The sequence below is a fragment of the Mustelus asterias genome, unplaced genomic scaffold (assembly GCF_964213995.1).
Source record: "Mustelus asterias unplaced genomic scaffold, sMusAst1.hap1.1 HAP1_SCAFFOLD_1140, whole genome shotgun sequence".
Classification (NCBI taxonomy): Eukaryota; Metazoa; Chordata; class Chondrichthyes; order Carcharhiniformes; family Triakidae; genus Mustelus; species Mustelus asterias.
Window position 1 is genome coordinate 72371 of NW_027591085.1, and position 14317 is coordinate 86687.

General features: G+C 44.8%; 1 protein-coding gene across 1 annotated transcript; it reads right to left on the bottom strand.

Moving 5' to 3' along the window:
• Nucleotides 1-9086: 9086 nt before the first annotated feature.
• On the bottom strand, nt 9087-14062 carry LOC144487933 (uncharacterized). Its single transcript, XM_078205987.1, has 2 exons — nt 14036-14062; nt 9087-12921 (listed from the first exon to the last, which is right to left on the bottom strand). Exon 2 carries the CDS (start codon nt 12560-12562, stop codon nt 11339-11341), a length of 1224 nt encoding a protein of 407 aa, XP_078062113.1. The 5' UTR covers nt 12563-12921; nt 14036-14062; the 3' UTR covers nt 9087-11338.
• Between the last annotated feature and the right edge of the window lie 255 nt (nt 14063-14317).

The window sequence follows — 14317 nt, forward strand, 5'->3', positions numbered from 1 at the left end:
CCCTCGTCACATCTTCATAAAAATCCAACATGTTCGTCAAGCACGACTTTCCCCTCATGAATCCATGCTGCGTCTGATTGATCGAACCATTTCTATCCAGATGCCCTGCTATCTCCTCTTTAATAATGGATTCCAGCATTTTCCCTACTACAGACGTTAAGCTGACCAGCCTATAGTTACCCGCCTTTTGTCTCCTTCCTTTTTTAAACAGCGGCTGCAGTGTTTTGATTTTGTTTAGTTGAAGGCGTTGCTCATGGAACCGAGCCTAGAAACAAACAGACCATTTAAAGCTGTGTTTCAAGTAAGGAAAAAGTAGTTCTGTCGGGTATTTTCATTAAATTTACAGTTAGAATAATTTCAAATTTTTCAGTGGGAAGGGATTCAGTCGTTCATCCACACTGCTAAGGCACCAGCGAGTTCACAAGTAACCGGAACATGTACATAACTAGAATTACCAGCAATTGGCTAAACCTCCTTTGACAGCACCTTCTCCAACATGGATAAGGGCAGTTTATGCCCAGAAACCCCACTACCTGCATTTACTCTTCAGAATCTCGCACTATTTTGACTTGGTAGTATACTGCTCTGCCTTCATAATCACTCAGCCAAAATCCTAAAACTTATTTCCGAGCAACACAGTACAGTGGCACAGGGTGGCACAGTGGTCAGCACTGCTGTCTCACAGCACCAGGGACCCAGGTTTGATTCCAGCTTTGGGTGACTGTGTGGAGTTTGCACGTTCTCTCTGTGACTGCATGAGTTTCCTTCAGGTGCTCCGGTTTCCTCCCACACCCCAAAGGTGTACAGGTTAGGTGGATTGGCTATGCTAAATTGCCCCTTAAATGCAGGGGGATGCAGGTTACCTCAGGATTACAAGTTGTTTTGAGATTGAAAGCGACATTTGGAGGTGATAGTTTTCCTGCATCCTTTGAGTTGGTGAAGGTTGTGGTTTGGCAGGTTCTGTCAAAGTTCTTGTCCAGTTGTAGATGTATAAAGTCCTTACCATTCATTCCCTCCCTGTTTCATCTTCATCTTTCTCCTCTCATTGAGGCTGAATTCTTGTGTAGATCTGGATGGGTGGCAAGTTTCCTGCATTGAAGGACATTAACAAACCATTTGGGTTTTTAATCACAATCCAGCAGCTTCCGGAGTCACTTCTTCCTTGTGCCGGCTCCACAAATTACCAAATTCATTCAGTTCAATTTCACAACCTGCCTTTGTGTTTATCACTGTTTTTTCTCCTCTTTAAATTAATTTGCAGACTCGAGAAATCCATGAGCCATGTACATATTCAGTGTGAGAGATTGCAACCCCTGAAGGAGCTGCTTCTCCACTTTTAGTTACACTTCTGTTCTGCCCCATGCTCCAGTGAAGGAGACTGGGGAGGGCAGAGGATCTTTTCCTGGATCTGCTCTTGGGGCTGGTTAAAACAGTAATTTGTAGTTCAGCAGTAACTTCATTACAGCGTTGCTGCAAGCCTTACCTGTGACTAATAAAAATAAACTTTAACTTTCTTGTCCGTGCTCGTGTGGTCCTGGAGAGGGAGTAGACAGTGTCGACTGGAACACTCGATATCTTCCACAACTCAGGGTACAGAGTGTCTCACAAACACTGGAAACAAAGTTCTGGTTTAGTTCAGGTGAAAGTTCGATTGGACCACAAGATTTGGGGAAACAAGATTTGATATAATATTCCATGGAAACTAGAATTGTTTGTTCTGAATTTCTATCCTGTGCTGACAATGATACTGACTCTGTCAATGTCTTTTACAAGGTCCACAAGGGTGATGAATTGCAGATGGGAAATGGAAACCAAACATTACATCAAGATCAGACAGAGTCACTCAATTCATCAGAACCTGAATATCATCGACCTTTAAATGTGGAAGGAGAAATGTTTGTCTGTTCTGGCGGTGGGGAACAATTTCAAACATCAGTGTGACTGGAAAAGCACCGAGACACAGACCTGAGTGAGAGTGAACTGACTGGAAAGAGCTTTAACCAGTTACACAGCCTGAAAGAAACATCACACCATTCACAGCAGAGAACCATAAGACCATAAGAATTAGGATCAGGATTAGGCCATTGGACTCATCGAGTCTGCTCCTCCATTCAATGAGATCACGGCTGATATGATATGACAATCCAATTTTCTGCCTTGTCCCATAACCCTTAATAGCCTTACTTAGAAGCAATACACATGTTGTGTGTGGACAAGGCTTGAACAGACAAGAACACCCGCACCATGGAGAAACCATGGAAATGTGGGGACTGTGGGAAGGGATTCAGTTACCCATCGCTGCTGGAAATGCATCGGCGCAGTCACACTGGAGAGAGACCATTCACCTGCTCCATGTGCGGGAAAGGATTCATTCAGTCATCCCACCTGCTGACCCACCAGCAAGTTCACATTGAAGAGAGGCTTTTTAACCATGCTGACGGTGATCACAGCTCTAAAAGCCCTGAGGACCTGGTCACGCACCAATCTATTCACACCGAGAAACAGTTCTGCTGCTCTTACTGTGGGAAGTTATTTAAGCGATCACAGAATCTCATTGAACACAAACGCACTCATACTGGGGAGAGGCCGTTCACCTGCTCTGTGTGTGGGAATGGATTCACACGATCATCCCACCTCGCTACACACCGACTGGTTCACACTGATAACAGACCTTTCAAATGTACTGAATGTAAGAAGAGTTATAAAACCACAAGTGATCTGCTGATACACCAGCGAGTTCACAACAAGGAGAGGCCATTCAGATGTACAGTGTGTGGGAAGGGATTCACTCTGTTATCCAGCCTCCAGAAACACCAGCGAGTTCACACTGGGGAGAGGTCGTTCACCTGCTCCTTGTGTGGAAAAGGATTCATTTATTTAACCAGCCTCAGATCACACCAACTTGTTCATTCAGACAAGAAACCTTTCAAATGTTCTGAATGTGAGAAGAGCTTTAAGACCTCCAGTATTCTGCTGAGGCACCAACAAGTTCACACTGGGGAGAGACCGTTCACCTGCTCTGACTGTGGAAAGGGATTCACTCGCTCATCCAACCTGCGAACACACCAGCACATTCACACCGGAGAGAAACCGTTCACTTGCTCTGAGTGCGGGAAGGGATTTTCTCACTCATCCCACCTGCTGAGACACCAACACACTCACAATGGAGAGAGACCGTTCACCTTCTCTGAGTGTGAGATGGAATTCACTCAGTCAACCCATCTTCTAAATTGACAAGTGTCTGGAGGGGTTGGATTCTGTTGTTATTGCGGCTGTCAATCACATCCAGGACTGAACCGTGTTCATTCTGACAGTTGGAGTTTGTTTTTGCTAATGTTAGTGATCGCTATAACTGGGCTGAAGTTTAATACTCTGGATAAATGTCAACTGAACTAATATTGTTTAAGACACAAAGCCGGCATCTTCATTTCTCCAGGATAAGAACAGATTAATCAATGTCTTGTTGCATTTTTGTGGCCTTTTCTCCTTTCTAACTCTATATTATTTCAGTTCTCATACCTTCAGTTACTCTCATGGACAAGTCCCAGCTCCCCATACCTTCCAGAGTGTCTTTCCTGGCATCGGAATCCAGGGAAGGTATCAGTAACACATCCGTGATCACAAAAGATAAATCACAGTTGTTTGCACTGATCCACTGTTGCCCCAATCATTGAGGATGGTGATATTTGTGGAGCTTTCTCTCTCTGTGATTTGTTTAATTGTCCCCCACCATTCACGACTGGATGTGGGGGGACTGCAGCTTTGATCTGATCCGTTGTTTGTGGGATCGCTTGGCCCTGCCTGGAACATGCTGCTTCTGCTGTTCAGCATGCTTATAGTCCCATGTTACAGAGTCACCAGGGTTGGAATCTCAGTTTTAGGGTGCCCAGTGCTGCTCCTGACTTGTTCTCCTACACTCCATGTTGAACTAGGGGAGGTGATGACTCGGTGGTATTATTGCTGAACTATTAATCCAGAAACTCAGCTAATGATTTGGGGACCGGGTTTCGAATCCTGCCACATCAGTTGGTGGAATTTGAATTCAATAAAAAATCTGGAATTAACAATTTACTGATGACCATAAAACCATTGTTGATTATCGTAAAAAACCCATCAGGTTCACTAATGCCCTTTAGGGAAGGAAATCTGCTCTCCTTACCCGGTCTGGCCTACATGTGACTCCCTCTGAAATGGCCTCGCAAGCCACTCAGTTCAAGGGCAACAAGGACTGGGCCATAAATGCTGGCCATCCAGCAATGCCCATTTCCCACAAATGAATAAAAAAGAATTTCAAGTTGAGGACTCCCAGGATGACTCCCTTGCACTGTCCACCTCTGTGCTGCTCCCTCTACTCAGGTCTGAACTGCTGGTAGGACAGCACATTTTGGCAGGAAGAATAAAAGGGAAGCAGATTATCTAAATGGTGAGAGATTGTCGAGCTCTGAGATGCAGAGGGATCTGAGTGTTCTCGAGATTGAATAAACTGGGATTGTTCTCCCTGGAAAGACGGAGGCTGAGGCGCGACCTGATAGACGTTTATAAAATTATGAGGGGTGTGGATAGGGTGAACAGTTGGGACCTTTTTCCCAGGGCAGAAATGACAATTACAAGGGGGCACAAGTTCAAGATACGGGGGAAAGGTTCAGTGGAGATGTGCGGGGGAAGGTTTTTTACACAGAGGGTGGTGGGGGCCTGGAATGCCCTGCCAAGTGAGGTGGTTGAGGCAGATACGTTAGCGACATATAAGACTTATCTTGATAAACACATGAACAGACGGGGAATAGAGGGATATAAGCGGTTGGTCTAGATAGGACAATGTGATCAGCGTTGGCCGAAGGGCCTGTTCCTGTGCTGTTCTTTGTTCTTTGCATGAATCACAAAAAGCTTGTCAGCAGGTAAAGCAAGTAATTAGGAAAGTTATCATTTGTGAGGGGAATTGATTACACAAATATGGAGATTATGCTTCAGTTATCCAGAGCACCAGTGAGACCACATCTGGAGTATGGTGTACAGTATTGGTCATCTTGTTTCAGCAAGGATGTAAATGCATTGGAAGCAGTCGATTGACCAGACTAATGCCAGAAATGTGTGGATTATGGGTAAAGCTTGGACAGGCTAGGTTTGTGTCTGCTGGAGTTTAAAGATAAATTTAAGATAAATTTGATCGAAACATAGAAGAAACAAGAAGGGTCTTGACAGGTTGATGTGGAAAGGATGTTTCCTCTTGTGTGAGAATCTAGAGCTAGAGGTCCCTGTTTAAAAATAAGGGTTCACACATTTAAAACGGAGATGAGGTGAAATATTTTCTTTCAGAGGGTCGTGAACCTCTGGAACACTTCTGAAAAGGCGGTGGGAGCAGAGTCTTTGAAGATTTTTAAGGCAGATGTAGATAGATTCTTGGCAAGCAAGTGGGTGATAGATTATTGGGGGTAGGCAGGATGCAGATTTAAAGTTACTATCAGATCAGCCCTGATCTGATTAAATGGTGGAGCAGACTCAAGGGGCCAAATAGCCGAATCCTGCTCCTTGTTCCTGTGAGACATTGGCAGTAAGATATGATTCAAAGTATGACTGTGTCAGCCTGTTGCTTGACTGAACTGTTCGACTTAAGGAAAGATCATATTTAATAGTTTGTAGCTCAGTTATGTGTAATGATCAAGTAATTGAAGCTTATTAATCAATTAACCTGATGTGAAATTCTGCTTAATTGTAATATATTAGTATCATGTAACTGGCTTTGTCTGTAGCTGCATCCTTATTTGACAAGTGAAATACATCACATGACCCGAGGCCGGTGTAAAGCTACACTTTTATACTTTAATTACAGAGTCCTGTGGATCCCATCAGCTCTGGATGAGCTAAAATCTGGAACTGTTACCCGTCAGCCATTGACAATAACAGTTATACTTGAATTAGAGGCCATATTGTGTGAAGAAACCAGCTGTGAAGTTTCAAACCTTCAGCACTGTGTCGTAAATTAATGTATCCTTTTAACTTGTAATATCTTAAAAGAAGCAGTTACTTTCCTTCAGACTATATAACTATCTTTGATTTGAAAAATTAAAGATTTTAGTTCTCCAATCAGTTTTCATAGCGTAGTTGTTATTCTGACTAATTACTTAACATTTATCAATTGAATGTATCATACTGTATTTGTGTTTCCTGCTACCTCACCTTTTACACACTGATTTGATGCCCACTTTCTTTGGATTTCAGATCTGAAGTAACTTTGTAATTTCTGTATTAGTTTAAGGCTGTGTGTCACTTTGTGTCCTTTTAATTAACTGTGTTCCAAGCTCTGGCAACCACTACAAAAACCAGCAAGCACTTTCTTTAACCAAAATATACTGATAGTCACCTGCCCCAATGAGAACTCTACAGGATTTCTTCACATCAATGAGACATTTGAGACAATGAACCCAAATGTTAACCATTGGGATTTGACACCATAAACTTGCTTATCTCAAATAAGTGACAAAGAAGATATCTTTAGGCCTCCATTATCTCAGTAGGAAGCCATAAAATTTAATAAAATGACAGGAAAGGTTATAACGTGGGGCAGACTCCGAAAGTAACTGATACATTCGAGGGCCAGCCAGGAGGTTGCAGGAAATGATCGATAGATGACCATCACCATGAAGAAACCAATCAGAAACTGATTCCACACCACCGACATCAATCAGGGACATCTTTTTTGTGTCCAACCAAATAAACAAAATCAACTTAACTTCGGGACAACTCAAAAGGGGCAGCTCCCTAAAAGGAGGGGAACCGCCCGAAACAAAAAACAAAGCAGAAAGGAAACTTAAAGCATCAAATTAAAATGTGACTAAAGGGGTCAATAATACACCCCAGTCCCTGCAGTGCCCAGCGGGCATGGAAGGCTTCAGTGGTGCCTTCGGACACCGCATGCTCCCTTTCCAGGGACACCTGGCCACGAATATAGCTGCGGTAGAGGGGGCAGACAGTCAGGTTGAAGACCCTTTCGATCGCCCTCTGCCTGGACCTGTAGATGGAATTAAATCAATCAGAGACTGATCATGCGAACCAGAGTTCAGGAACACCATTGATCATGTACAAGGGGCTGTGTCCAGAAAAAGTTAATAAGTATCAGCTTTCAGCTGCCTGGTTCACAGCTCAGAGAAGCTGAGAAGGAAGAAGATAGACAACAGTCTATCTGTATTATGTCACCCAGTGGCAGCATGTAGATGAGAAACAGGAGGGGCAAAGGATAAACACTTGGGGGACACCTAGTGCAGGGCCTTTGGAGAGGAAAAAGAGGTTGGAGATGGGGTAGTAGTTGGCAAAGACTGTGGGATTGAGTGTTTTTTTAGGATTGGTGATGACAGTGGATTTGAAAGTGAGAGAGACAGTGAGAGAGAAAAGAGAGAACCATCAACGATATCACCGAATGTGGGGAAGTTGGATGATCAGCAGTTTAGTGAGAATAGGATTGATGGAGCACAAGGTGGGTCTCATGGACAAGATGCAGAGGGCATGAAGGGAGATAGGAGAGAAACTGGAGAAGGCTGTAAGTTCTGGGCTTGGGCAAGATGGAACTTTAGACATGGTTTGTCCCGGTGGGCTTGTGGAAGGGAGGGAGGCAGCAGAGGCAGCTGATCAGATTGTCCCAATCTCACAAAGAAGCTCCATGAGCTCCTCACACTTGGAGGTGAGGACGGAAGAGACAGGGGAGCGTGAGAACCCTTCAAAAGGAAATAACATATGTTAAAGATGTTAAAAGATTAAACACTATTAACACAAAGCTAATTTATTTAAATTACTTGTGAATTCGCTGGTGACTCAGAAGGTTGGATGACTGAGTGAATCCCTTCCCACACTGGGAGCAGGTGAATGGTTTCTCCCCAGTGTGAACTCGCTGATGTACAGTGAGGTCAGATGATGTGTTGAACCCAGCGTCACAGTGAGAGCACCTGAATGGTTTCTCGTCAGTGTGAACACGTTGATGGCGCATCAGTTCCCCAGAACTTCTAAATCAAGTTACAGAATACTAATTAGAATGCGAATCTAATTAGATTCGCATTCTAATTAGTATTCTGTAACTTGATTTCTGTGTCTGTGCACTGTTTGAGAGCAGATATCCACTCCATCTGACGAAGGAGCAGTGCTCCGAAAGCTTATGGTATTTGCTACCAAATAAACCTGTTGGACTTTAACCTGGTGTTGTGAGACTTCTTACTGTTCTGTGACCAAGCCAGTTCTCCACCCATCCAGCCACCTCCCCCTTTATCCCATGAGATCCATGAGATCAGTATCCCCCTGATCCGGGATCAGTAAACCATTCTGAGGAGAATATCACCTCCAGCGATCAGCGGAGATCAGTATTTCCCTCATCCGGGATCTTACCTATTACAGGTTGTATGTCTTTTACGTTTCATATCTAAACTGTTGCTTCTTAATAACTGAGTGAAAAATCACCGATGACTTCTATCCATTTTTTGGGTATTTCTGGTCATCTATAATCCCCAGACTGAAACCTTACACTTGTCCATGAGAGTAACTGAAATAATCTAGAGTAATGATGAGTTAGTTGTGGCTCAGTGGTTACATTCTTATCTCTGAGTCAGGAGGTTGAGGGTTCAAATCCACATCCAGAAACATCAGCATCAAATCCAGGCTGATATTCTGATGCAGTTCTGAGGGAGCACTGCACTGTCACAGGTCCCATCTTCCAGATGAGACCTTCAACCATGGCCCCATCTGCCCTCTTAGTTGGGTGTAAAACTTCCCAGGATGTTATTCCAAAGAGCGGAGAAGTTTATTGCTTAATATTTATCCCTCAACAATCATCACTGAACAGATTCTCTGCTCACAATCACATTTGTATGTGGGATCTTGCTGTGCACAATTTGGGGACTGCATTTCCTACACGAAGGCATTGATTACACTTCAACGAACTTCATTGGCTGTAAAAGCACGTTGGGACATCCTGAAGTTGTGAAAGGCGCTATTATAAATATAAATCTTCCATTAAAAAAGGAGAAAAGACCCAACAATTGAAGAGTCAGTAACAGGACATCAATCAGTCTCCTCTTAGTGAAATCAAGGACTCCGACACTGAGTTTGTCACAAAGCTGATTTAATTATATACAGATTATTAAACTCCAGCCCAGGTCCAGGGATTATTAACGTCAACTGAAAAAAAAACTCCAAATGTCAGAATGAACACAGTTGAGTCCTGGATGTGATTAAAGCAGAATCCAACCCCTGGAATCACTTGTTATCTCACTGAACATAGAACATAGAACATAGAACAGTACAGCACAGAACAGGCCCTTCGGCCCACGATGTTGTGCCGAGCTTTATCTGAAACCAAGATCAAGCTATCCCACTCCCTATCATCCTGGTGTGCTCCATGTGCCTATCCAATAACCGCTTCAATGTTTCTAAAGTGTCTGACTCCACTATCACTGCAGGCAGTCCATTCCACACCCCAACCACTCTCTGCGTAAAGAACCTACCTCTGATATCCGTCCTGTATCTCCCACCACGAACCCTATAGTTATGCCCCCTTGTAATAGCTCCATCCACCCGAGGAAATAGTCTTTGAACGTTCACTCGATCTATCCCCTTCATCATTTTATACACCTCTATTAAGTCTCCCCTCAGCCTCCTCCGCTCCAGAGAGAACAGCCCTAGCTCCCTCAACCTTTCCTCATATGACCTACCCTCCAAACCAGGCAGCATCCTGGTAAATCTCCTCTGCACTCTTTCCAGCGCTTCCACATCCTTCTTATAGTGAAGTGACCAGAACTGCACACAATATTCCAAATGTGGTCTCACCAAGGTCCTGTACAGTTGCAGCATAACCCCACAGCTCTTAAACTCCAACCCCCTGTTAATAAAAGCTAACACACTATAGGCCTTCTTCACAGCTCTATCCACTTGACTGGCAACCTTTAGAGATCTGTGGATATGGACCCCAAGATCTCTCTGTTCCTCCACAGTCTTCAGAACCCTACCTTTGACCCTGTAATCCACATTTAAATTAGTCCTACCAAAATGAATCACCTCACATTTATCCGGGTTAAACTCCATTTGCCATTTTTCAGCCCAGCTTTGCATCCTATCTATGTCTCTTTGCAGCCTACAACAGCCCTCCACCTCATCCACTGCTCCACCAATCTTGGTGTCATCAGCAAATTTACTGATCCACCCTTCAGCCCCCTCCTCTAAGTCATTAATAAAAATCACAAAGAGCAGAGGACCAAGCACTGATCCCTGCGGCACACCGCTAGCAACCTGCCTCCAATCCGAAAATTTTCCATCGACCACCACCCTCTGTCTTCGGTCAGACAGCCAGTTACCTATCCAATCGGCCAACTTTCCCTCTATCCCACACCTCCTCACTTTCATCATAAGCCGACCATGGGGGACCTTATCAAACGCCTTACTAAAATCCATGTATATGACATCAACTGCCCTACCTTCATCAACACACTTAGTTACCTCCTCAAAAAATTCTATCAAATTTGTGAGGCACGACTTGCCCTTCACGAATCCGTGCTGACTATCTCGGATTAATCCGCATCTTTCTAAATGGTCGTAAATCCCATCCCTAAGGACCCTTTCCATCAATTTACCAACCACCGAAGTAAGACTAACCGGTCTATAATTACCAGGGTCATTTCTATTCCCTTTCTTAAACTGGTGTGTCTGCAGGGTGAATGAGAATAAATTGCTTCTCTCACACACTGCAGGTGAAAGGCCTCTCCAGTATCTGTGGGTTGGTGTCTCAGCAGATTACTTTTTTCATATTAATTTACAGGATGTGGACATCTCTGCCCACATCCCATTCCGAGGAGAATATCACCTCCAGCGATCAGCGGAGATCAGTATTTCCTTCATCCGGGTCTTACCTATTACAGGTTGTATGTCTTTTATGTATCATATCTAAACTGTTGCTTCTTAATAACTGAGTGAAAAATCACCGATGACTTCTATCCATTTTTCAAATGCTCAGACCAGCATTTATTGCCCCTTCCTCATTACTCTTGTGAAGGTGGTGGTGAGCTGCCTTCTTCAATCACTGCAATCCCTGTGGTACAGGTACACGGTGCTGTTAGGGAGGGAGCTTTTAAACCTCTTCTCACAGTCCAAGCATTTAAACAGTCTCTTCTCAATGTGAACAAGTTGATGTTTACTGAGATACAATGACTGAGTGAATCCCTTCCCACACATGGAGCAGGTAAACAGCCTCTGCTCAGTGTTGTGCTTGTGTTGCAGCAGATCCATTGCACTTTTAAATCTCGTCACAATCAGAACATCAAAACCATGTATTTTTCGGTCTGAACAAGTTGATGTGAAATAAAGCTGCTTAACTGATTGAATCCCTTGTCACACATGGAGCAGGTGAACATGCTCCCTCAGTGGGAGTGCACTGGTGTTTTAGCAGGCTGGATGACAGTGAATCCCTTCCCACACTCAAATCAGATGAATGGCCTCCCACCAGTGTGAACCCGCAGGTGTCCAGTGATTTGGGATGAAGTAGTGAATCAGTTCCCAGATGAAGAGCAGCTGAACAGCCTCTCTCAGTGGGAGTGGTTTGGTGTCTCTGCAGATTCCCTGCACTTTTAAAGCTCTTTCCACAGTCAGAGCATTTAAACGGTCTCTTATCAGTGTGAACAAGCTGATGGTTGCTGAGCTGTGATGACTGAGTGAATCCCTTCCCACACACAGAGCAAGCAAACGGCCTCTCCCCTGTGTGAAGAGGCTGGTGTTTCATCAGTTCATTTCTGCTTTTAAACCTCTTCCCACAGTCAGAACACTTACAGGGTCTCTCATCGGAGTGAACAATTTTGTGTCTTCTGAGGTAGGATAAACATGTGAATCCCTTGCCACATAGGCAGCAGGTGAAAGGTTTCTCCCCAGTGTGAAGACTCTGGTGTTCACTGAGGTGAGATGTTGTAGTGAATCTCTTCCCACACTCAGCGCAGGTGAATGGTCTCTCTCCAGTGTGGATGCGCTGGTGTCTGAGAAGATGGGATGATTTAACAAATCCTTTCCCACAAAAGGAGCAAACAAACGGTCTCTCCCCAGTGTGAACACGCTTGTGTTCAGTGAGGGTGGAATACTGCCTGAAATGTTTCCCACACTGAGAGCAGCTGAATGGTCTCTCCCCAGTGTGAACACGCTTGTGTTCAGTGAGGTGGGAAGCACAAGTGAATCCCTTCCCACACATGGAGCAGGTGAAGGGTTTCTCCCCAGTGTGAACACGTAGGTGTTCAGTGAGGTGAGATACTTGCCTGAAGTTCTTCCCACATTGAGAGCAATTGAATGGTCTCTCGCCAGTGTGAACCCGTTGATGGTGAATTAAACCCTCAGAACTCTTAAAACTGTTCCCACAGTCAGAGCATTTAAACGGTCTGTCCTCAGTGTGAACTCGCTGGTGTGACACCAGGCTAAATGACTGAGCGAATCCTTTACCACACATACAGCAGATGAATGGTCTCTCCCCAGTGTGACAGTGTCGATGAATTTCCAGCTGAGATGGGGTTTTACAAACTTTTACACAGTCTTCACATTTCCACTGTTTCTCCATGGTGCTGGTGTCTTTGTGTCTCTCCAGGTTGGATGATCTGTTAAATCCTCGTCCACACAGAACGCGTGTACGGTTTCACCTGACAGTGAATGGTGTGATGTTTTTCAGGCTGCGTAACTGGGTAAAGCTCTTTCCACAGTCAGTTCACTGGAACAGTCTCACTCCAGTGTGTGCATGTGTCTCGATGCTTCTCCAGTCACACTGATGTTTGAAATATTTTCCCACAGGCAGAACAAACATTTTTCCTTCCACATTCAAAGGCTAATTGAGTTTAGGTGCTGATAAATCGAATGATTGTAAAATATTCGTATGAAATTTGATTTGAGTTTCCAGTCTGTAAATCTTCCCCTTCAAATATCCTGCAAAAGAAGAGAACAAAACTACTGTCAGTCCAGGATAGAAATTCTGAACAGACAATTCTAGTTTCTCGGGAACATTTTTTCCGCTTGTTCCCCCAAACCTGTAAATCCCCGTTCCACACACTCTCCCTCCTCCCTGGGCTGAAATCCAAACCCATCTCATCATCTCCAACATTCTTTTCCTCCATTCCCAGTTTTCTCCCTCCCTCCTTCTCCTCTGTCTGGATTCAGTTCTGATCAATGACATGTCATTGATGAAGACGAACATCGCGTCAAGACCATCCCCACACCCCCACTTCTTGCCTTCAAACAACCGCACAACCTCAAACAGACCATTGTCCGCAGCAAACTAACCAGCCTTCAGGAGAACAGTGACCATGACACCACACAACCCTGCCACAGCAACCTCTGCAAGACGTGCCGGATCATCGACACGGATGCCATCGTCTCACGTGAGAACACCATCTACCTGATACACGGTACCTACTCTTGCAACTCGGCCAACATTGTCTACCTGATACGCTGCAGGAAAGGATGCCCCGAGGCATAGTACATTGGGGAAACCATGCAGACGCTACGACAACGGCTGAATGAACACCGCTCGACAATCACCAGGCAAGACCGTTCACTTCCTGTTGGGGAACACTTCAGCGGTCATGGGCATTCAGCCTCTGATCTTCGGGTAAGCATTCTCCAAGGCGGCCTTCACGACACACGACAGCGCAGAGTCGCTGAGCAGAACTGAGAGCCAAGTTCCGCATACATGAGGGCGGCCTAAACCGGGATCTTGGGTTCATGTCACACTATCGGTAACCCCCACAGCTTGCCTCCTGGACTTGCAGAATCTCACTGGCTCTCCTGTCTGGAGACAATACTCATTTCATTAACCTGTGCCTAATCCCTCCACTCACACTGTCTGTATCTTTAAGACCTGATTAGCTGTAAAGATTTGCATTCTAATCAGTATTCTGTAACTTGATTTTCTGTCTCTGTATGCCCTGTTTGAGAGCAGATATCCACTCAATCGGACAAAGGAGCAGCGCTCCGAAAGCTAATGGCATTTGCTGCCAAATAAACCTGTTGGACTTTAACCTGGTGTTGTTAAAACTCTTACTGTGGATTCAGTTCTCCAGCTCCTGTCTGCAGACTGACAATAAAACCAATGGGTCTTATTGGGGGTGTTGGGACCTCCAGCGGGCGTTTGTGAATCCTCCCCGCCCACCTCCCAGGGTTTCCTTCCTTCCCAGAGATCAGAGTCCTCATTGATTTGAGGCCAAAGTGTAACCTCTTATTTATTGTCCCCCTCCCCCATCCTCTGATGTGAACCATCCTCCAGTGGCTGAGCCAGGATGGGGCCGTTAACCTGGGCCTGTTCCCGGGAGGGAGAAGCCCCGCA

Bases quoted from the DNA above. Each gene is read 5' to 3' on its own strand.
- LOC144487933 (XM_078205987.1), bottom strand. From the start codon at position 12,562: ATGGAGAAACAGTGGAAATGTGAAGACTGTGTAAAAGTTTGTAAAACC.